Source organism: Mastigoproctus giganteus, chromosome 3 (assembly GCF_048544385.1).
Source record: "Mastigoproctus giganteus isolate SK-2022 chromosome 3, ASM4854438v1, whole genome shotgun sequence".
NCBI lineage: Eukaryota > Metazoa > Arthropoda > Arachnida > Uropygi > Thelyphonidae > Mastigoproctus > Mastigoproctus giganteus.
Genome location: NC_143577.1, coordinates 250,465,361 through 250,490,852, shown reverse-complemented (window position 1 = coordinate 250,490,852; position 25,492 = coordinate 250,465,361). Strand labels below are relative to the sequence as shown.

General features: G+C 34.8%; 1 protein-coding gene across 1 annotated transcript in view; it reads left to right on the top strand.

Moving 5' to 3' along the window:
• Positions 1 to 14,340, top strand: part of LOC150089025 (small integral membrane protein 14) — a 77,039-nt gene extending 62,699 nt beyond the window's left edge. Inside the window, exons 3-5 of the mRNA XM_090369780.1 lie at positions 7,396 to 7,444; positions 9,961 to 10,109; positions 13,273 to 14,340. Coding sequence (XP_090225906.1) covers positions 7,396 to 7,444; positions 9,961 to 10,109; positions 13,273 to 13,314 — 240 coding nt within the window. The 3' untranslated portion in view covers positions 13,315 to 14,340. The remainder of the gene's footprint in view (positions 1 to 7,395; positions 7,445 to 9,960; positions 10,110 to 13,272) is intronic.
• The last annotated feature ends 11,152 nt before the right edge of the window (positions 14,341 to 25,492 follow it).

The window sequence follows — 25,492 nt, the reverse complement described above, 5'->3', positions numbered from 1 at the left end:
GTACCTACCCACCCACTGAAGAAGGGCCAAATAGCCCTGAAACGGTGCCGTCTGGGTGGTGGTATCCACCGAGAATAAGTAACATTAGTCTTCTCCTTCAGGTGAAGCGTCACTTATTCGAAATAGTGCAATATCATGGCAACTAGTTGTGAAGTATTCACAATATGAGATATAACTTAAAATGATGCCGCCTTTGCAAATATTTTGCTAATTTAGAATTGGCTGTGTGTATTAATGATGCATTTGCATTTAACTTATACATAGTCTAGACTTTATCGCAGCCTGAGGCATGAGCCGTAAATGCACTATAGTCTTATATTAGACTATTAATCGAAGAAACTGTCGATTGAATTCTATTAATGTTCATCGCCTATATCTAATCTCCGATTCGTGGTCTTATGCGTGAAGACAAATAATCGTGGTGTTTCACTTGCATGCATGAGGACAAATCTCTCTATTTAAGATTCAAGCTCATATGCTCTGTAATTTCCATTCCTGTGATCATGACACAAAGCATTGTATGCTTCAGGAAGGAAAACCATTTTTTCAAAATTTACGTTCAACTTTGATTTTTTAAATTGTTTTTTGAATTTTAGTTCATTTTTGAATTGTGTTCAATTGATTTTTTTACAGTAATCATTTTGTATTAATCGTTTTAATTTCTGGAGAGTAACATACAGAAGTGTTCTACGTATACATATTGAGGTACATTTCTCTTATTCTTCTACAAATAACTAATATATACATAGCTTATGCAGCACACACACACTTCTCTCCAAGAAGTGTGATTACTCGGTGGGTTTCTGGCTTGAATGACATAATCACAATGAACAGTGTAGAAGAACAGTTCCCAGCCTTTGAGAATGAGACGTTTTTTGACAATTCGGTAAGGTTTTACAACCTGAGTTAATTCAAATCCAAGAAAGGGGATCCTCTATTGGGAAATTTTTTTAAAATTATGACATTGAATGTGCCAAATGAAGGCTGTTTTCATATTTTTATCAAAAAGAAAAAGGGAAAAAAATGACACTTTTGCACTTTACGAGAGTAGGAGTGTGCTATAGGCCTAATCACTCTAGATTATTACTCTAGACCTAATGACTCTCATTAAATTGAGAGTAGGAGTTTGACTCTGATGAGCATAATAAGAAACTATACAGGGAAATAGTGGGTCAGTAAATCAGTCTTATAATGGGGCAGATTTTAATTTCCCAGATATTGAATGGAAATTGTGGGTTGGTCACTCACACACTAGCAAGGCTTTTGTGGATTTATTGGATGATTGTTTTCTACATCAGCATGTTCAGAAGGCAACTAGAGGGAGTAATACCCTTGATCTGATTATCAGTAGTGATTCTTCATGCATTAAGAATGTGCAGATAAAGTGCACACTGATCACTGCCACTAGGTGGCAGTGATCACAGTGTGCTGAAGTGGGATTTACTCAAAGAGGTAACTGCCATCAGGGGTAAAGGGAAGGGTTTTTGCTTTCGTAAAGGTGACAACGGTGGTCTGAGACAGTATTTAAATTCTATACAGTGGGACCAACTGATGATGTTACCAACAGCATCAAAATGGGAAGCATTCAAAGAACTTATCTTGGAAGCTATTAGGCTTTACATGCCAACTAAGAAATATTGTTCAAGGTTTAGGCTTAAATGGATGTCAGATGAACTAATGAGACATATGGCAGAGAAGAAAAATGCATGGTATACATACAAATTAACATGTGACACAGAAGCCTATGATGGATATAAGCTGGTCTGTAACCAAGTTACAAAGGTTAGGCAGGCGAAGGCAGATTACGAGAAATCTTTGGCAAAGGATGCAAAGAAAAACAGCAAAGAGTTCTTTACTTATGTAAACTCTAGAAGGAAGGGGATGAATCAGATTGGTCCACTTGATATCGATGGTTCAACTGTTGATGATCCTGCTCAGGTAGCTAACAAACTAAATGAATATTTTGCAATGACATTCACACATGAGGAGTTATTCAATGAGGGGAATGCCAGAGGTGTATTCAACTCTGGCAGTAAGCTAGATAATCTTGTAATAACTGAAAGTAAAGTGGAGGAGAAATTATTGAAGATAAACACAAAGGCACCTGGGATGGATGGGATCTATCTAGTTATATTAAAGGAGGCAGCAAAGCAAGTAAGCAAACCCTTAGCCATACTTATGAGAGCTTCCTTGGACTCTGGGGAGGTACCCATAGACTGGAGATGTGCAAATGTGACCCCATTTCGCAGCTTATCTGCGAAAAGATCTAAACCTCCCAAGGACTTCCTAATTCATTTCACAAATATACGTGGTCTCAATTCCAATCTCAACGATGTCCATTTCCACTTGCAGTCTTCCAAACCCCATGTACTTTTTCTGACTGAATCTCAGTTATCAGTTGATTCAACTACTGCTCATCTCAGATGTCCAAATTATTTGCTGTATGATTCCTTTCGCCTCAAAGGTGGTACTTGTGCATATGTCCGTTCTGATATTCGCTGTCAGAGACTTGGCAATTTGGAATCTCCTCTCTTTGATCTTCTCTGGCTTAAAATCTCTCTACCTCATTGTGTAAAATTCATCTGTTGTCTCTACCGTTCTCCCAACTCCACTAATCACTTGGAGCTCTTTGACTTCCTCTCTTTGCAACTTGACTTTCTCCAGTCCAGCTTTCCTAACAGTCAGGTAATTTTCCTTGGTGATTTTAACGTTCACAACTCCAGCTGGCTTCCGTTTTCTAGTCACACCGACCCAGCAGGTCGAGATGCTGAGGCTTTTGCAATTACTAATGACCTAGCACAGATTGTTCATTTACCTACAAGAATACCGGACAATCCTAATCATACAGCCAATATGCTTGATCTTTTTCTCACAAACAACCCTTCTAAGTACAAGGTTGAAGTGAGAGGTCCTTTAGGCACTTCAGATCACAACTTGGTGATTGTCTCTTCTCCAATGGAACCTTCATCTCGTGGCTATTCCCAACCTCGTATTGTTTGGCATTACAAGAATGCAAAATGGGATGACCTGCGAGACTTCTTTTCTTCTTTTCCTTGGTATGATTACTGTTTCAAAACTTCTGATGTCAACGTTTGCTCAGATCATGTCAGTGAAATTATTCTTGCAGGAATGGAATCCTCTATCCCACACTCCACTTTAAAATCTCGTCCTTTATCTAAACCTTGGTTTTCCAATAAATGTGCTAAGGCTGTCCAAGAGAAGAATGTTGCATATCGTAATTGGCTTGTTTCTAATTCTTCAGTTTCATTTTCTGCCTACACCAAAGCTCGCAACAATTGTAAAGCAGTTATTAATCAGTCCAAACTAGAGTTGGAACAGGCTAAGAGTAGAAAACTTGCTTCTTGCCCTAATGGTAGCCGAGCATTCTGGTCTCTTGCCAAAGCTATTGGCCGCAACTTTTGCCCATCTCTGCTCCCACCTCTGTCCAAACCAGATGGTTCTGTTGTCACTTCAGCGAAGGATAAAGCTGACCTGCTAGCATCCCATTTTTCTTTCAACTTATGTATTAATGATCTTGGCAAAACACCTCCCACCATTCCCAACACACTCAATTCAATGCCTCCTGTGGTCTTCCGTCAAAAGGATGTCAGAAGGATTTTGATGAATCTTGATGCTAAGAAAGCTCCAGGTCCTGATGGTATTTCTCCACTTGTTCTCAAAACCTGTGCTCCTGAACTTACTCCTATTCTTTGCCGCCTTTTTTCACTTTCTTATTCCAAAGGTGTTTTTCCTTCTGCTTGGAAATTTGCTCATATCCAGCCAGTTCCTAAAAAGGGTGACAAATCCCTCCCATCCAATTATCGTCCCATTGCAATTACTTCTACTCTTTCTAAAGTAATGGAGAAATCAATTAACCGCCAACTCTTAAACTACCTAGAAACCCTCCGTCTGATCAACGATCGCCAGTATGGATTCCGTCAGTGTCGATCCACTGGTGATATTCTGGCTTATGTTACCCATTTATGGACTAATTCAATGGAAAGGTTCGGTGAAACACAAGTAGTTGCTCTTGACATCTCAAAGGCTTTTGATCGTGTTTGGCATAAAGGTCTTCTAAACAAGCTTCCATCTTATGGTTTGCCAACTGTTTTTAGTAATTGGTTATCCAGTTTTCTCTCTGATCGCTCACTGAGGGTGATGGTAGATGGCTCTCTGTCTTCTAACTTCTCCACTAATGCCGGTGTCCCCCAAGGTTCAGTTCTTTCCCCCACTCTTTTCCTCTTGAATATCAATGACCTTCTTCCATTGACTGGAAATCCTATCCATAGTTTTGCCGATGATAGCACATTGCATTCAACTTTCCATTTTGAGAAACCTTTTCCAGCTCAATCAGCTTCAAGTTCTCGAAAATCTGCTGCCAATTCCTTAAATGCCGATCTTCAGGTAATTCTCCAGTGGGGCAAAGACAACTTAGTTGATTTCAACCCTTCTAAAACTCAGTCTTGTCTTATATCTCGCAAAAAGGATTCTTCTGCTCCTATGCTTATCTTTAGTGACACTCCGATTTCTAGGCAAAATGATATATCTCTTTTGGGGATTACCCTGACTTCTAATCTCTCTTGGCACAAGCACATTACAAATATTGCTTCCTATTCATCAAAAAAACTTGGTTTCCTCTTTCGCTCTCGGCGTTACTTTTCTTCCAAACAGCTGCTCACTCTGTATAAATCGCAAATTCGCCCTGCCATGGAATATTGTTCCCACATCCGGGGTGGTGCCCCCAAAACCTCTCTCAGACTTTTCTTCCAAACAGCTGCTCACTCTGTATAAATCGCAAATTCGCCCTGCCATGGAATATTGTTCCCACATCTGGGGTGGTGCCCCCAAAACCTCTCTCAGGCTTCTTGATTCCATTCAGAAGAGGGCAGTTAGGTTAATTAATGATTCATCTCTAACAGAGTCTCTCCACTCGCTTTCTCATAGACTTACTGTTTCTGCTGCATGCCTCTTCTACAGATACTTCCATGGGGTTCTTCTGAATTGGCTTCTATAATTCCCGCTCTCTCTTTCAAAACAGTCCGAACACGTGCCGCCACCAGCCAACATCCATTTACTGTCCAACTTCAAACCCACAGAACAAACTTTTCATCTTCCTCATTTATTCATTCAACTGCCGTTTTCTGGAACAACCTTCCTTCATACGTATTTCCTGAAAATTACAATCTACAGAAGTTCAAGTCCAATATCAACAAATATCTTCTTTCGTCTTCTCAACCTCCAACCCAAGCACGGTACTAAGTACTATAGGTTCTAATACCTCTCGTGTTTGGGGTTCTCATAAAAAAAAAAAAAAAAAAAAAGTTAGTTGGTGGAACAGACTTCCATCCCTTGTTGTTGAAGTTGATAGCCTAAAAAAATTTAAGTCTCAGCTGGACAGGTATTTCAAACGAACGGAGGGGTGAAATGGAAGTGTTTTCTTTGTTTTTTTTTTTTTTGGCTGATGTTGCATAAGCTTGCTTTCTTGTATCATATGCCTCTACTAATGCTAATTCTAATTACTCTTCTTAAATTGATCATGTTTATGTTTATTTTTTAAGTTATGTTTAAATTTATTTGGCTTTGGCAATTCACTAGAAAGAATGCATGTCCTTTCTACTCCTGCTGTAGTAATCAGTGAATCCATACTTGATGTATTTGTCAATCAATATATCTTCTTTTTTGGTGAAGTAATTTTTCAAATAAAGTGTGAAATAAAATTTTAAATATGCTGCAATACTAACAACAAATATGCATTTAGAAGTAAAATTGTGTGAAGATAACATAAGATTTTTGCTTTACTAACGTAAGACATGCTCTGGTTATTTATCAGTACTTTGTTAAATATAATATAAATATAATAGTGATGACTACATTTTGGTTGGAATTGCTGGTATAGAGGGTAATGAAGATTTGCTTATGAGATTGACTACATTTCAAAGTGCTGCTGTCTTTAGGCCTCTAAGGGGAAGGGACATAGAAGGAAACAAAATTGCCAAGCATATTTAATTATTCTTGCTTGTGATCAAGGAACTGGCACAGGTTTTGAAACATTTATGCTTTTTAGAATAAATTAGTTTATCATGGAGTACTTGTCATTAATTTAAAATGAGTTCTTGATGTCACATGCATTTGGAAACGTATCTGAATGAAGTGAACTTCACAAGCACTATTGGAGTTCAGTATTTAAACAGTCATTTTGTGTAATTGTAAGATTTTATTAATGTGTAGTGTGCGGTTCATTGGAAAGAAATGTTCTGGTTAAGCTGATTTTAAACTGAAATTGTACAAAGGTACGATGTAATTTTAAATGCTATCATGGTTGAAAGGGGAATTGTCCAGGTAAATAAGTTTTTTTTTTTTTTTTCTGGGAAGTTATTATTATTGATCATATTTATTTACCCAAGGATATTGTACAGAAAATGAGTGTTATCATGAACGTGGGTATTATTTATTTATTTTTTTTTTTTGGCTGGTGCAGCATAAGCCATAGGCTTCCTTGCACCATGTGACCATTGCTAAATACTAATAATTATCAGTGGCATATGATGCAAGGAAGCAAGCTTATAAAGCATCAGCCAAAAAAAAAAAAAAAAAAACCTCCCACATCACTTGTATCCCCCTCCTCCCCAATAATTTGTCAAGTTCTTCCTTGAATTTATTCAAACTGCCTGTTTCCACATCAGATGGAAGTTTGTTCCAACAGTCTACTCATTTTGTAGTTTGTCTGAATGGAATTAAGTATGAAAACATTCCACTGTTTTTGACCAACACTGCTCCTTCCATGGAAAGCCTGTGTCAGTAAGACAAGCTCTTAAAAAATTATCACAGATTACTAATTAGAATTAGCTTCATTTAAGTTTAGTGCATGAGGATTTATGTGAAGGCATAAATGCTTTCAAGAAGATTTATGTGAAAGCATCTTCAGGTGTTCAAGAAAATTGCAGCTGGATTTTTAGGCAAGGAGGATTGGCTACTTCACTAGTAGTTTAATAATGCATCATGAAACAAAGTACTGAAGAAGGCTGTTCGTAATAGTCATGTCATTAATTTTTTCCTCATATTTAAAACTTTCTGGATGCCATTACATCACTTTAAAAGGTACGAGACAAATTTTTGCAAGTACAGTAGTTAATATTAAAATTAACTGTACTCTAAACAAAAAGGGTTTGGCTGTACATGAAAAATGTAGTAGTGTTTTCTTGTTATTACATATAATAGATAATAGCAGTTGTTTAATTGTATTTTCATATTAATGATTGATTTAAAATAAAGCCATAATGATTTTACAGCCTGTTTTCATAATTTCTTACCATTTTTTAATTTTTTTTTTTTTTCAGTTAGACATCTGGTCTTGCTTATCAACATGTTCTAAGAACTGTTTCTGTTTTATTATAGCTTCGCAACACCCAAGGATACTGTACAGAAAATGAGTGTTATCGTGAACGTGGGTATTATTTTTATTTTTTTTAACTTTCACCTTATATTGGAAAGTTAGTGATAATTTTAAGCATATTTTCTTTATCTCAGATATATCCACAATATTTTTTCTTTAATCAAGTAATTATTTTTAATAAATATAAATTCTTTAAAAAGAGGAATGACACATGATTTGCCATTATTAGAAGTAAATGAAAATAAGACACTTTTTCACTATGTGAAAACATGTTTTAAGATATTTAATTGAAGTGTTGCCAATCAATCCACACTTAATACCGGTTGACTGTTTCAAAGTTCTGCTGTCTTTAGGTCTCTGAGGAGAGGGGATGGAGAGAAGGAAACAAAATTACAAAACAGTTTGTGATTATATAAAAGGTAGTTTATATTCAAGCATACAATTGATAAAAGCAGAAGCCTTTGTATTTTTACCTCCCCCCTCCCCTAAGGGTCTAGTTGCCAAGCTTTGAAGGCTAAACTTTTTATGGAATTTTTTTTTCATATGGACATCAATTAACACCCCTCGCCAGTCTGATGGTCCTTGCTTGAACCCTTTTAGGAAACTCAATCTTTCTTTGGGCATGGCCTTCAGACCTGAACACAATATTCTAAATATGATCCCATAATCTTTACATTAATGCTTACATTAAGGGGCAATTTCCATTTCTCTACACTTGTGAAAATCTTATATATCATAGTGGACACAGTACTAGTCCAGTCTCTCTCTCTCTCCCTCTCTCTCTCTTTCTCTCTCAGCTGTGAATGAGAATCAATGTCACTATAGAGACTATTGATTCCAGCATGCTGGCACATACTTGGATGAAGATAAAGTATAGACTAGACATCCTTTGTGCTACAAAGGGGACTTGTGAAAATTTACTAATATACTAAAAAAACTTGAATTGTTCTATTGATGACTGTAAACTGTTTTTAATAAACTTGTTTCTTTTTGTAACGAATTATGAAGTTTTCTGGGTCCTTTTGGGACACCCTGTATGTGATGGAGTAGGATTTCATTACCCCCCCCCCCATTTCCTCCATCTGCAAAAATTGATAGTATGTTCTTATCCATTTAATTTTTAAAAAAAAATTTTTTTTAATAAATTGTTCATTCTGCTAGTCTCATTTTTTGTATTAAATTTTTCATTAGTGATTATTAAAGCAAAGTTCCTTTTTTTTTCTTTTTGGCTCCGGCATTCACTGGGATAAGTACTGTACTTCATTTGTTAGTGATTTGCATAGCTTAGGAACTTGGCCCTTTTGCAAGTTTAGAGGCTATTGAAGTGCTATGTTCCTTGGTTGTTTTTGATGTTGGTGCCCTGATGTTGTTCCTGATGAGATGGAACCTTCTCTCTGTTCTCTCCTATTTCAGTTGTAGTCTGTCATTTAGCTTTTAGTTCACAAATCCAGCAAGTTGAAAGCATGTGTTGCAAAGGAGACAAGGTTGTGCTTTCAAATCTTTTTTTTTTATTTCAGTGCAGTGTTATGTGGGTGGGTAGGCTTGTAATTCCTTTGTATTTGTTCCCTTTCAAAACAGCTATTTTGCCTATCCAACATGCAATTATGACAAGTAACTCTAATAGGATGAGAAATGGAGAAAAGGACAATTATTCTGCTACATTGCTTTGGATGGTTCAGAGCTGGGCAGAAGAGCATAAAATTAGTGTGTGTGTGTGTGTGTGTGTGTGTGTGTGTGTGTGTGTGTGTGTGTGTGTGTGTGTGTGTGTGTGTGAGAGAGAGCACTCTGTTCTTATTTTTACTAATTAAGGAATGCATTCTGAAGTTAAGTTGCTGTTCCAAAGTTATGACTGGGTGGACTAATATATATATCCATCCAGTTTTTTCTCTCAATTGTTTTTACTTATTTAGTTTTACTGCTGTGCACTTTCCTCTTATCAGTAATGCTCTCTGGTTTTGTGACACTGCTAAATTTAAACTGTTTACCTGTGCACTTCATATTTCATGCAGCACATACTGCTGTTAGTGACATGCATCTTGAACTGAAGCATAGGTTTGAAGGGTGGGATTTTTAAATTTGCATTTGCTCCACTAAAGTGAGTTTCAATTTTCAAAAATTAATTAAAAATAATTTTTTATTATAGAACATGGATTTTTCACAATTATGTTCAGAAAAGATTGAAATTATGGGTGGTATTTTAAAAAAAAAAAAAAAAAAAATAACATTTCTGAATTTTAGTCGTGGGCAGTTTCCCGTGACTAATAGAGGGTTGTGCTAGTGTGACTGTGGAGAAATGCATACTGTTTGCTTTTTTTTCCATTTGACATTTATTAATATCTATAATTTACTCTGGTCTGCATGAAAGCAATGTGTATTGACTGGGCAATAAAATGAAGGTTAAATGACAAAAAGTTTAGTAGTGTAATTAAAAATCACTGAAGTGTGACATTTTTAATAAGTAAAATATTTGTAAAAAAACTATATTTAATTAAATCACATGTTAAGTTTTGCAAAGGCTGTATTTACATAATTTTCTTTTGAAAATTATAAATAATTTTTATTTCTAGTTCCTGGTCCTGAAGGCACTACGCCAAATTGTCTTGATTCAATGTTCTTCCTTGTTTTAATGGGATTTGCAATGATTGCACTGGTGCTGTATTTTCTGAGGCCTAAGTCCAATAAAAGCAAAGGTGATGCTAAACCAGTTAATAATCAGGTATAAATAAAGTTAATTTAAGCTAATTTATGTTTAGGCCCCCTTTGTTCAGATGAATTGTTTTATTTCTGTACTTAGTTTTATCTGAACTTAGTTCAGCAATCAAAAATATTGTTTGAACTTCTGTGCAAAATTATTATTTCTTGATAATTTGCCAGTGAACCTTCAACAGCCGAGTTGTTTGTTTGTTATTTGGTTTTTAGGAGCAACTAAGGCCATATTGCTCAGGGATATGTGGTGGTCATTCCCTGACCTTTCCACATCCTCTATATTTGGTGGTGACGGGCTTGAACTCCGGTCTAATCAAGAAACATGTGCTATGCACTGCTGCTCCTTCCCACCTGGCTACGGAGGCGCAACTGATGAGTTGGCACACTCTAAAAGTTCCACTAACTGCACACATTTCAGTCCACCGTGATTGATACAATAGAAATGTTTGGAATAAAAGCAGTAAATAATTTAAAATTGGTTGCTTCTTTAATGTATTCATTATCGTGACAATATGAAATATGTATAATTTTTTTATTAATATTTTCTAAATTCAGGATTCTAATTTATTTATTTTTATAAATGTAATTAGTTTTTTATAAGTCACATAAATGCACATAAAGATATCCCGTGGATTCTTAAGCATATATGGCAAAAATATATTTTAAAGCTTTAAAATAAGTCTTATATTTTTAAAAATATTTTAAAGAATTTGATAGGCAAATTTGCTTTCACCACTTTCTGAATTTCTGTAGTCAAGTGCATAATGTGTGAATAAATTTACAAATAAAAATTGACAATAAAGCTGCAAGTGAAATCAATAATATTGGACACTGATATAATTATAAAAGTTTACTTATTTTAGTATTGTGGAAAATAGTGATGGCTGCATGCAGGACTGAAGTGCCAATGCATTTGGAAATTTGATGTCATATCAGCAGCCCATTAGTGACTACTACACAAATTGGATCAGTATGCAATTAAGGGCATGTTGCTGCTATGGATAAAGGGATGTTAAACTTCAGTTGCCACCTCTCAGCCCATCTGACCAACTTTTCTAGATCCTGTTGCAGTAGCATACTGTCATTAACAACCCTGCCAACCTTCATTTCGTCTGCAAACTTGGACATTAAGCCTGATATACCTTCATCAATATCATTGATAAATGCAGAGTACTGCAGATGGGTAGCAATAACCCCAGTAACATACCAACTGCAGTATTACACTCAGGTTAGTGGAGAATGAAAAAGACCTGGGTGTAATTGTGCAGTCAGATATGAAGTTGTCTAAGCAGTGCAGGTCAAGGGGTATTGTCAATGATATACAGGAATTTTGCTAGTAGGGATAAGGTGGTCTGGAAGCCTCACTTTAAAAAGGATGTAGAGCTGCCTGAACATATAGAAGAGAAGGGCAACAAGATTGGCGAGGGTAACACCTACCAAAATAGGCTTAAGTTCTGCAAATTTCAGCATCTGGAGACTAGGGAAGGCTGCCCGCAACAGTAAAAAGATAAGCAATCAATAACAAAGATCATGGCACACAAAATTGCAAGTAACACGATACACGCAAGTGAGAACAAAGTAATGAGTTACAAAGCTTTAAAAATAGGAATGAAGAGAAGATCTGAAAATTAATTTTTTTAAATGATTGAAGATTCCATCGAAGTGTAAACACATTTTACCATAATAACCCACAGAATTCCAGCTGTCGGTATTATCACAAATTCAGTAAGATCGAGTTTACTGTCCGTTTATGATAGATTTCACTAACAGAAAAGCCCAATAAACAGGTGACTGCTAATTGTTTTATGGTTGTGACCTCCAGAACTTCAACCGAACCACGTGGTACCGTCGGAGACAATCGTAGGCTAATCTCCAGTGCTGCAGTCTCCTGCGCCGATTAAACGGCATGCTGTCCCAATTAAGCGAAGTAAACCCTGGCTATTTTTTCGATTGGTTTCTGTTTTTTAAGATTTGCCCCAAATAAACAGCTGCCCTAAATAACCGGAATCCACTGCACTTTATCCTGATCAGGTCTAGAATATTCTTTTCCCTAGTACTTTCCCTGATATGTTGATAAAAATAACAATCATCTAGTTGATTTAAAAATTTTGTCCCCCGTGTCAAGTTTCTTTCCCATTTGCTCCAATCAATTAGAAGCAAATTAAAATCACTCATAATAAGACTGATGCTTACTTACCCATTCCATGTAGAGGCTCTTATCATAATCTTCACAATCAACTGCCCACTCATATCTTTGCTTCCAACTGTACAGATTATATACTATGATGCGAAACATCTGAATCCCGATGTTTCGCATCATAGTATAGAATTATTTGAATGAACATATTTCATGCCCAGGTTTCTTTTGATAAGAAGAATGAGCCCATCACCCCTTCTATCTGACCTATCCTTCCTAAATACATTGTAGATACCTAATTCAAATCAAAAGGAACTATGAAGCCCAATAAGTCCTATTATTATTATAATACTCTTAAATTATAGGTGAAAACCTTATACCTTTGAGTAGGACTGTTAATCTCTCAACACTCAATCGCGAATGATTATAATATGAATTTACCCCCATGTATTGTTATAAATGAATCAAGTTAAAATAACTATTAATTAAAATAAGCATGTATTCAACTCTAACACATCAAGGGAATTGGAAAGAATCACGGAAAGACAGCGGCCACCACTCTCCAAAAACCAACCAACACCACAAGCCATCATGAGAATTGAGGGGTGAAATGGAGCAGGGTTTTTTTTTTTTTTTTAGGCTGATGCTGCATAAGCTTGTTTTCTTGCATCATATGCCTCTACTAATGCTAACGGTGACAAAGAAAGGAACTGTCAGGTGAGCTACGATTGTCCACTAAGTGGACCTTGGAATACATGCCACAGGTTCTGCAAATAACGAAATCATGACTCGCCCAGAAATCGCTGTCAGCTATTTCAGTATGAGTCATGATACCCTCTGATGAAGTATTTGAAGTGGATCTTGTCACAACTATTGTTTAAATTTATTAAAATATATTTATAATATAAAAATTAAATATATCAAAAGAAACTTATAATATATTAAAGAAATTAAGCAATTATCTAATTTCTCTAATCACTGTGCTCTTACCCTCTAAGTTCTGAAATTTATTTATATTTTTTACCTTCATATATAGGGTCCAAACAATCAGCCACCACCTGATAATTCAGTGCATTAAAAAGTTTTATAAAGGAAGCTTGGATTTTGAAACTATTGACAATGGGCCCACATAACTGCATTTTCAAGCAAGAATTTTTCTTTTTCCTCACAATGTTTCATTTCTTGCTACCTTATTTTCTGGTGTCACCAAATGGGAACATGAAACTTCAGTAACACTTGAGGCATGAACTATGTTGAAGTGTAATTTTTTTTTTCTCCCATTTATTGTTAAATTAAGATATTTGAAAATTTAAATTGTCTTCAGTGAATTAATATAGGATTACTTAAATGTTGCATTTTCCTGTAAATATGTATTTTTTCCCCCAAATGTATAGATATATAAAAAAAAAAATTGTATATTGCTGCATTTGGCAGCTTGCTTTGATTTTGTGGGATGATGTATAAGATAAAGATGTAGAAATATTGCATATCTTAATGTTATACTTCATTTTCTGTTAAATAAAATGATAAATTTGTAAAGAGCTATATTAAATACCATTTTTCAGGAAAGGATATTATGTGTAACATGCCGGTGACAAATGTGTGATTAATGTCCAATTTGAAGAAACTTTTTTCCTTTGCTCTGTGTTCTCATCTTTCAAAGATTGGAATAATATATAGATGTAGCATCTTTAAGCTAGTTAGCGTCATTATGCTACCACTAGATTAATTCTGTTGTTATATAATAGGTGGGTTATGGCAGAACTTGAGCAATTGCAACTTTCAGTTAAGTGGTCATTATATGAATCTGTATTATTGGACAATGGTGCTTTCCATATCTTCCTGACCATTTTTACCGTCTAATAGTTTAGTCTGCCTTGAATAATGTTAAATCTTTGTTCAGGGTCGGAATTAAATAACAATATTTAGACGAACAACAATATAGGGAGGGTCCAAATAGATGTTTGTTTTATGGTATGTGGGGTGTTCTAAACATGAAGCCCATTTTTAAATTGTTTTAACATTTCACTGAAATTAAGTTTTCTTGAAGACATATTGAAATGGTCTCTCTTATATTGACTTTCTTTACAGAAAGTCTGCAAAGTTTGTCTTTTATATATATATATATATATATATATATATATAAGAAAGAAATATATAAGAAAAAGAAAAAAATACACTTGAATAAGCTGTTCTAGTCTGTAGATCTAATGAAAAAAAGGGTTAGGAGAATGTCTATATAAATTAACTTCAAGCAGTAAAAGTTATTTTATTATTATTATTATTTTTTTTTTGTCTAACTCATTTATGCTTTTCACTTTTAACTGCCGTGCATTTGGCACTTTTTTTTGCTTTTTTAATTTTTATTCCAAATGCAATGGCTTTTTTCTTTTATTACTAGACAGTTGACTTGCTGTCTGTTACTCATTTAAGTTCGTGTGCATTTAGCATTTATATTATCAGTAGAGTGAATAACTCAATTCCTTTTGAAAGCTGTTGTTCATATTACTGTTCTATTTCTACAGGAACCTTTGATTTTCGGTAGAAATAGAACAATAATCCACTTGTAAAAGTTGGGGAGGGGAATTGGTTTTAGGAATGTAAAATAAAATTTATGCACTTTCCTCATGTAAATAAGAATATAAAATTATGCAAAATCCATATATGTATAAACAAATGCATTATTCTAATTTTGCCCTTGTGATTAAGACTTATAAGAATTTACGTATGCGATCGAAAGCCTAAGTACATAGTGCCTATTATAATGCTATGTTGGATGTGCATAATTCTAACTTTTGATGCCAACATAGAATACTGTAAAATTAGGGAATGTGTATGTAAATTGACATATTTTATCACGTTAAATTTGAAAACAAAGCCGTTCTTAAAGCCACTTAGGACTGATTGTATTTTGGATTTATAAATATTATATATATATATAAATATTCCAATAGCACTAAAATATCTAAACAATGTAGTCTGACTTATAATTGCCCTCAATAAAATGGGTATATGGTAACTGTGTTTTGTGATATGCATACCTTTTTTACATAACTAAAACAACTACAAACATTTCTTTCAGATCCTTGACCTTATTACTCACTAATTATATTTTTATTTTGGTGTCTTTCAAAAATGTGTGGGAGAAAAGTTGGTGTTACTACATGCAATTCATTACAACTGCCTATAGTAACACATTTCATGCCCACTGGACAAAATTCTCTAATACGAGATATGTAGAGGTAGATTTCTACTCCAAAATTTAAAAGAACACAGCACAGCTGTTTCTTAATACTTCTCAAAGACAGGCATTCAGTAAATAAAATATTGTATTTTATCGTTTATTGTATTATCGTTATTGTATTATCGTTTATTGTATTATCATTATTGTAATATCGTTATTGCTGTTATATATAACAGCAATAACGATATTTTTAAGAGAAAATCCATTTACTTTTTCACCACTTCTTTTTAGAAGTATAATACAGTCATTAATAGTTTTTTCCCCCTTTTCTTTCTTGATTATATTAGTAAAATAATAAGAGGAGTTTACCTCAATATAGTGCGTAGAAATAGGAATGTAAAATAAAATTTGTGCGCTTTCCTCATGTAAATAAGAATATAAAATTCTTATATTCCTCTTATTATTTTACTAATATTATTATCAACGTAGAACATATTGAGTAGTACAGCTCTGATTCATACTTTCTTGATTATAATATAAGATATATTATGATCAAGAAAGATCTGATATTAGTATGATTAATACAAGAAATACTATACATTAGTTTTGCTGAATAAAAATGAATTTTCATAACATACGCAGAGATGTGCATAGTTTTCTACCCAAAAATGAAATGCTAATAGTGCAGCCACATATATATTTAATTTTTTTCCCCCTAACCTAAATAGTTTTTATACTACAAAGTTAACTGATTTATCTTGCTCATCACCTCTGCTACTTTTTTTCTCCAAAGTAAAAATGCATTAGTAAAATAGCTTCCCATGATAAGTATACTGGCAGTTTCATGATTGAACTTTTCTATGTTCGACTTTTCTTTGCACCCCTCTTACCCATGAAATTATGGATAAAGGTAATCCTTTAGAATTACCTTAATTATTTTCCCACAAATCATATCACAGGTAAATAGTTCAGTTGGCTGTTTCAAGTTCCCCAGCAACCACAGATTAGAAACAAAGCTTCTTTCAGTATTGGAATAAAACCTTTTAACATATTTCAGTCTTAATTTATATTATAATATTATACCCCATCAGGCATCTCTCATATTGTGGAGTTAAACTTCATAACTGTTTTGTCATCATTGCATCACTAGGGTACCTACCCATCCACCGAAGAAGGGCCAAATAGCCCTGAAACAGTCCCATCCAGGTGGTGGTATCTGCTGAGAATAAGTAACAGTCTTCTCCTTTGGTGAAGCGTTACTTATTCGAAGTAACCCCAGGGGCTCACATCTGGTGAGTATGGACTTGGCGCACCCAGGGTCTTGAGCTGGGTATCATAGTTCTCTTTCTTGGTGATTCCCTTCTACTTCTGATTTTTTCTCTCTCTCGGTAATTGGAAAATTTTTTTTGGCTGGTGCAGAATAAGCCTCAGGCTTCCTTGCACTATATGGCTAATAATAATAATATCATGGCAACTCGTTGTGAAGGTATTCACAATATGAGATATAACTTAAACGATGCCACTTTTGCATATTTTTTCTAATTCAGAGTTTAGCTGCATACTAATATGATGCGGTTGTATATTGGAATAAAATAAGGTACAGTCAGTCCTCATATAGTACGATAGTTGTGTTCCTAGAAACCCTCGTGCAATATGAACAGGCCCTATGGGAAAAATAGGGTTAGGTGCCGACCACCCAAGATTGAACACACATTTGTAACCAAAACATTACCAAACACAATAAATAATCGTAATAAAATACGTATTTTATTATGACTATTACGTAATAAAATATTGCTAATGCTTTTGCTTCTATCGTAAGCAAACTTGGTTTTTGTTTTGATTTTCTGATGACAGCCGTTCAACCTCTTCCAATTCTTTGTGTCTTAATCTAATGGATTTTAATTACACTTTGAGTTGTTCCTGCTATAAAAATTGTTTTTATTTTCTCTGCATTCTTTGTAATTCTCGGCATTGCCTCATTTAGGTCTGTAGCATGTGCACAATATCACATGGTCTTTCATTTTGCTCAAAGCGTTTCACAAATTCATATTTTTTCCTCTATCGACAGAGGCGGACTGGCCATAAGCCTTACCGGAGGCTGGTGTAATTTTGGCCATATACCATAGTGAGACCACTATAAATTTTCCTGGGTAAGAATTTTTGACCCAGTCTGCCTCTGTTTATCGATATTGCTTTTCTTTTTCTCTCTGAATCTGCAGTGTCTTCACCAGGACGCTTCCTTTTCACACCTTTTTAAGTATTTTACTCATTTTTAGGGAATAAAGCACAATTACAAAACGAGGAGGCACGCTTGATACACATAAACAAAGCTGCGTGCGTGTAGCAACTGAATAAACAACACCATAAAGGCAGAGTTAAACTATTAACACCTCATGTTTTACTAAAGCACATTTCTAGGGGTTACTACCATAAAACAATAAAAACAATTTCCAGTTGCGTTTCTGCTAGTGGAATCTGTTATAAACTGGTAGGAAACTCGATTTAATTGCATTTGCGATTATACCGATAGCTGGAATTTTGTTGGTTTTTACGTTATTATGGTGAAATGTGTTTCCCCTTCACTAATATAAAAAACAAATACATTTTAGAATCTTCTCTTCATTCCTATTGTGTTGCGTTCGGTTGGGGTGATTCTGCATTCGATTGCCATTTCTTGTAAACACAAAGGCGAATTGTGCATAAGCGAATTCGGTTCTTGTTATATACAGGTCTGGAGACCTCATTTCAAGAAGGATGTAGAGCTGCTGGAACGAGTACAGAGAAGGGCAACAAGATTAGTGAATGGAACAAAGGGGTGCTCTTACGAAGAAAGGCTTAAGTTTTGCAAATTACAGTGTCTGGAGACTAGGCACCAGCGAGGTGATCTGATAGAGGTGTATAAAGCCTTGAATGGTTTAAGCATGCTCAATGCTGATGGGATTCTTCCTCTAGCTCAGAAAAATCACCTGAGAGGGCATAAATTCAAATTGAGGAAAGACAGATGTAGGATAGACGTGCGGAAATTTGCCTTTAGCCAGCGGGTGGTTGGTTGGTGGAACAGACTTCCATCCCTTGTGGTGGAGGTTGATAGCCTAAATAAGTTTAAGGCTCAGCTGGACAGGTATTTTGAACGAACAGAGGGGTGAAATGGAAGTGGGTTTTTTTTTTTTTTTTGGCTGATGCTGCATAAGCTTGCTTTCTTGCATCAATGCCTCTACTAATGCTAATATAAGATATCGTTCCCCTATTCATAAATCGTGTATGATTGAATTCGTGTAGTGTAAACACGTGTTATACGAGGACTGACTGTACTCTTAAAAGAAATTGACAAAACACAATTGAGTTCAAGCAGTACATTAAAAAAAAAAAAAAAAAAAAAAAATTTATTCAGCCATTATAGAAAAACTGTCCTTAAACATTTGAACACCTTTGGATTTAAGAATAATTTCCATGCATTTTGATTAAAATCATTTTCAGCATTTACATATTTCCTTATTTAGTATCAGTTTGCCATTTACAAACAGAACTTCCTTAAGCAGACTCTCTAAATCAATGAGTCAGATTTGTTGGACTCCAACAACCTCCCTATCAAAATCCAAAATAATACAAATTTTAACTTTTTCTTAACAGTTTCTAAACCTTGATTTTCCAATAAATGTGCTAAAGTATTCAAGATAATGTTGCATATCACAACTGGCTTGTAACCAAATGTCCAGGTTCATTTTCTGCCTACACCAAAGCTCGCAACAATTGTAAAGCAGTTATTAATCAGTCCAAGCTAGATTTCAACAGACGTAGAAAACTTGCTTCTTGTCCAAATGATAGACGAGCATTCTGGTCTCTTGGCAAAGCTATTGGCAAGAGACCAGAATCATCATAAAAAGGATATTGTTCAACATCTTTTGATGTTGAACAATATCCTTTTTATGATGATTTTCCTTTGTTGATGCTAAGAAAGCTTCATGTACTTACTGATGGTATTTCTCTACTTGTTCTTCTTCTGTTAATATCAATGCACAGTAACTGTTGTGTTCATCTGACCTTTTCTGTGGCACTATTACAGATCAATTTGTAGCTGTTATAGGCTTCAGTACTTTTCATTGCTCTAATTTTTCCATACTGTCTTTTTCTGTTTAAGTAATCTGGCAAATTCCTTATTTTTTAATGTGGAGTATTTTTTTAATGGTATATGTGCATTCAAGGCTTCTCCGATTAATGTTTTAAAGGTATACCATAATTCATGTATTTGCTCTCTGTGCGATATCTACCCAATTAATGGAGGCCATATAGCACCTTAATGCATCATAATTTCCTTTTCTAAATTGTAACCCAATCCTTTGCCTTTAACTACCGCTACCTCTCTCTTCATTGTCCATGGTAGAACTCTGTGATAACTTCCTGCTACTGGTTCCTGTACTGTCAGCCCTATTATGTCATCTGGTTCATGGATGATGTGAGGTCCAAAATATTCTTTTCCCCCTAGTACTTTCCCTGACATGTTGGTACAAATAAAAATCATCTAGTTGATTTAAAAATGGAGTTTCTCTCCCATTTGCAACAATCAGATGCAAATTAAAATCGCCCTTAATAAGACATTGATGCTTACTTACCCATTCCATTTGCATGTAGAGGCTCTCATAATCTTCACAATCACCTGGCCTGTAGCTTACTCCCACTCACTATACCTTTGCTTCAAACTATCTCACACCATATGTTTCTATACTAGCATGCAAAACGTCTGAATTCAGGAAAGCACTCAGCCTGCTTTTGATAAGATGCATGACCCCACCAACCCTTCTATCTGCCCTATCCTTCCTAAATACATTGTAGATACCATATTGAAACTCATCATCCCCTATCTCTGGGTGGCACCATGTTTCCGTAAGCCTTATTATGTCAGCGTTACTTGTCCTAACCAGCAGTTTGAATTCACTCATTTTATTGACGACACTTCTGACATTACTGTATAAACAATTAAGATGGTGTTCTTGTATAGTTAACTATCCTGACACACACACACCCTTTAAAGTTACTTAAGCTCACTTCCCTGGCATTAGCTACCCACTCATTCTAAACTTTACTGCCCTGAGAACATTTTTCTAATGTTCCGCTGCAATAACAAACAAGAACTCTTGAGGTATGTGCAAGCGTTACTTTTACCAATATTATCAGATAAATGCATACTTATATTTCCCTTGTCCTCCAAAACTAGCAGTTTCCCTGAACCTTTAAGGCAGCGTTTCTCAAACTGTTCTGCAAAAAATCTTAATTAATAATTAAAAAAATAAAATAAATAAATTTTGCATATTTGTAGCGTACACCACTTTTGTATCATAACAATTTTTTTTTTAGACTAATAATTAAATAGACTGCAGAATGCTTTAGTTCTGTGGGCTTTGCATAGAGAGGTATGTGTAGAATGTAATGACATTTACGAAAAAGTAGCATTGTAGTGATCTAATGTGCCATTTGTATGCAACTTAACCTGGAATACACGGGTTGAAGGACAGGAAGAAGCAAATTGATATCATAACTAAACTCACTTCCTTGTATAAATTTTTTTTGATAATTATTAGTATTTCGAAATATTATTATTAAAATACGTGACCATCGATTTGTGGTTGAAAAAAGGAACTTAGTACTTCTAGTAGTGCAACTATGGTTGATGAAAACGAACACAATATTGTCACACTTCAAAGTGAGGATGAACAATCACAGCCTTTTGTTCCCCAAAATTCTGAAGTGTAAAAACAGGAACCAACTAATAAAAGACCAAAACGAAAGTATAATGACAATTATTTGAATTTCGGCTTTACATTACATGTGTTGGAAACTGGTATTGGTATGGATGTTTTTGGGCACAAGGGCAACTGGGACCAAAATGTGCCTAACATTTTGGTCCCGTGTGTTGGAAATAAAGATGCTCCTGATACACAGTGCGTCATATGTAATAAAATATTACAACAGTTCTTTGGCTCCCACCAAACTTGTGTTTCGTAAGTGCTCCATGAATATGTTGTGAGATGAAAAGTGTTCCGTGACTAAAAAGTTTGGGAAATGCTGCTTTAAGGTATCCTCAAAAAAACTCTTGCACCACGTTTAAGTTGTATCCTGTCTCTACAAAACAGATTCTTTCTACCTACAAGTGCAGGCCAAGCCAAGAGAAATTTTGCCCAAAAGCCATGCAGAGTCCTTCAAGTCTTCAGTTAATCCACAAGGCTTTCAGCATATAATCTCTACTATTTTGCCTGGGCAGAATTGCAGACATACACTGTGACTTAACTCGTGGCATTTCTTCAGCATGGTCATATTTGTCTAACAAATTGTCAGATGCTTAATGTCGTTTAGTCCCCACATGAATAATAATATTCTCTTTATTCCCCTTAAAATCTGCGAAACAGTTGCTCCCAGCAGACATACCCTGGTTCTAGTCCACCTATCCTTATTACAAAAAATTGAGTACAATGGAGTCTCCTAATAGAACTAAGTCCTTTTGAACCAGAGTAGTTTGCACTTGGTTATTCTGTTCTAGGGCCTGAATCGGGATTGCATCACTTGATAGGTAACTAGATTCGAGTCCCTGACGAGCTCTCAGTTACATTATTCTCGAGGGCAAGCACCCATTTTTTCAGTGACTCAAGTTGTTCTAGCAGTGCACCAAATTTTAACTTAAAATTGGTATGCTCCTTACAACAGTGACAAAAAAAAGAATCGCAAGGTGAGCTATGATTATCGAGTTCAACCTGGGAATACATGCCACAGGTTCTGCAAAGGATAAAATCATGACTCACCTGGAAATTGCTGTCGGCTATTTCAGTATGAGTCATGATACCCTCTGACAAAGTATTTGAGGTGGATCTTGTCACAACTATTGTTTAAATTTACTAAAGTATTACAGAAAGTAACTTTTAAAAAAATAATATTTATAATATTAAAAAATCAAACTATTACAGGAAAAGAAAGCTTGTCAAAATAAACTATACAATATATTAAATAATCTCTGAAATCCTGCTCTAATCCCCTCTTATCTATACTTTGCTATCATTATGAAGAGCTCAACAAGGCACGTCTGCTTGCCTACTGTTGGAATCTCATACAGGAGACACCAATGGACGATCATAAAAGGCAAAAAACAAAAGTGTTTTGTTATCTTAGAATAAGGTTAATACACCCATTGTTCAATATTTAGTACTGTATGTAACATTTTCTTAAAATATATAAAATCTTTTTTAGTAGAAATTTAGTTTTTGACTTTAATCCCTTCTCCCTTAAAATTGGCAGGTGTGACAGCAATATGGTTGTCATATTTGATTTCAGCAAGGTCAAATCTACAAGAATCACCTTGAATTTTAATAGGAAGTGGAAAGAACTTTTTTTTCTTTTGCCAACTAATGTTATTTTCCTTTCAAATTTTCGTCACAGACAGGCTATTTTCATCTCAAATGATACCTTTGGTGAGAGTTGTTCAACAACAGAGACTTCACTTTTACGATAACTCTGTCCTGTACTGCAAACAAAAAAGTGATAAGGACTTTTTTTGTAAAAACAGGATTCTATATTTTGGTCTGATAATTAACTGGATATTAACCCAATATTAGAGATAGAGTTTAAAAAAAAATGTTAATTAAAAATCCATCATATGAAGTACAATTTGATAGATTTAATAATTAGAATAACAAAAAGTGCCACTGGTTACTCTTATTTTGTTCATTAGTAATATGCTTGTTTTTTTTTTTTTTGTTTATAAAGATTTTAGAGTCAAAAATGCTATTAATTTATCTGGTACTGTATGCTTAATGTTCATTCTTCTGCATTACTGATAAAAGTATTACTGATCTAGTAAAAAGACAACTTGTTTTTCAAAACGAAACAGAAATGGAGAGGAGATCGTATTGCATTTGGGTAAATGCAACATACACCAGAATGGCTTCTCTCTACAATCATATGCATACATTAGCCAAAATTTTGGTGTCAAGCAACAGGAAATAGATCACTTATGAAAGGTGAATAAGGGATTAACATGAGAGACCAAAACAGTGAATTAAGCACATTTCAGAATTTAAGTAAAACTTTAAATTCCATAACAAAACTCCATTTATTTTTTTATTTTGACTGGAATGCCCAACAGAGCAAAATTACTGACAAAAATCAAATCAGAATTTAATTCTCAGATAAAATCAGAGAAAAATTATAAAAAGTAATTTTGTTAAAAGAAAGAAAAAAAAAAGATTTTGATGCTGTAATTATCCTCTACATCTATTTATGTATAACTTGATTTGAGGTTATCAATTTCAGCTTTTGTAAGCCCACGTCAATTAGCTGATGTTAACATGCAAATTTACCCTTTACTTTTTTTTTTTCTTCAAAGCTATTTTTGTACTGCCATCTGTTATAAATTGTCTAAAATTATTCAGAAACAGGAAAAAAAATGGCAGCTCACTCTGGAAGAATAAGACAATTTGTATATAGACACTATTTGAAGTGAGACCTTCAAAAATGTGTCTGTGTATACATATGGGGTGTAGCTATTAAATAAGGGCACTGAAACAAAAACATAGCAGTTGATTTTGAACCTTTCCCTAGTTGTCTGCCAATTCACGCTCCAACACACTCCTTCACTTTGCAGTGAGACAGGTTTTCATTACCTTGTGTTTTTGCAGTTTGCTGCTAAATTGACAGCCAAAGGAATCAAACAGTGACAACCTCAAATTTTAAACAAAACTAAAGAAAACACCAACTGAAAGTTGAGTTGCTACGTTAAGTTTATGGGGAAGTCACTGTTAAGCTCGCATGTTTGAATGGCATAAAAGATTTTTAGAAGGAACAGAGAATGTGGAAGATGATGAATGAACAGACCGTTTAGTATCCATGAAAACTGATAAAGAAGTATTCATCGTTTAAGCATTAGAATGGTTGCATCAAAACTCAATATACACAAATTAACTGACAATTTAAGAATGAGAAAAGTGTGCACCAAGATGGTGCCAAAAATTTTGAATGACAATCAAAGAATGAGAAGACTCCAAGTTTGTTAAGACATGTCAAAAAAAATTGAACAGCCAGACTTTTTTAGTACTGTAATTACTTGCAATGAAAGATGGCTGTTTCAGTAGGACCCAGGAAAAAAAACACAGTTGATGCACTGGAAGACAAAATGATCCCCCAGACCAAAAAAAAAGCAAGTATGTAAAAATCAAAAAGGATAACCATGCTTCTTGTTTTCTTCAATATTAAAAGTAGTATTATGGTTGAATACATCCCACCAAATCAGACTGTCAATCAACCATACTACATTGAAGTTCTGACAATGCAGAGTGAAAATATTTGAGGGAAGAGACCTGAAAGGGTGGCAGGATGCTCCATTAAGATAATGCACTCTGTTTGCCAGTTTCTGGCCAAAAAACAAATCCCTATGTGCAAACCTGCATCCTACTTATAGCACCGTGTGACTATTTTTCTCTACCCTAAACTGAAAAGTGTAGTTAAGGGAACCCATTTTTCAGTCCATTGAAAACATTCAGAAAAAAAAAAAAGGACCAAAGCATTAAAAGAGCTTACAAAATATGACCTCCAGAAATGTTTCTGTGCTTGGAATAGCATATGAAACTAAATTGTAAGGAACTAAAACGATGAAATATTTCATATTTATTGAAATAGTCCTGGTATTTAATAGCCACATCTTGTAGTACCCCAAGATCTCACATGTGAAAAATGTGTACATGCATGTGAAAGGGTTAAAAACTCAAATCACCACTGTTCTTTCTGGTATCTTCAAATCAGAACCCAATGGAAATGGATAAAAGGCAGTTTATTTCACTAAATGCAAATTTCAATTTTCCCTTATCTTGGTATAATAAAAGGATATACACAGATGAGCCAAAACATTATGACCAGCAAGTTGTTATGCATCTCGAAGCAACTGCAGGTGACCTATGGCACATGCATGGGTCAGGACACGGTATAAAAACACCTGATACTGAGCTCTGTTAATCAGTGTTACCCTTGTTGTTCAGATGGGAAAGGCAGTGGACTTAAGCATTTGACAAAGGCCAAATTGTAATGGCCAGAC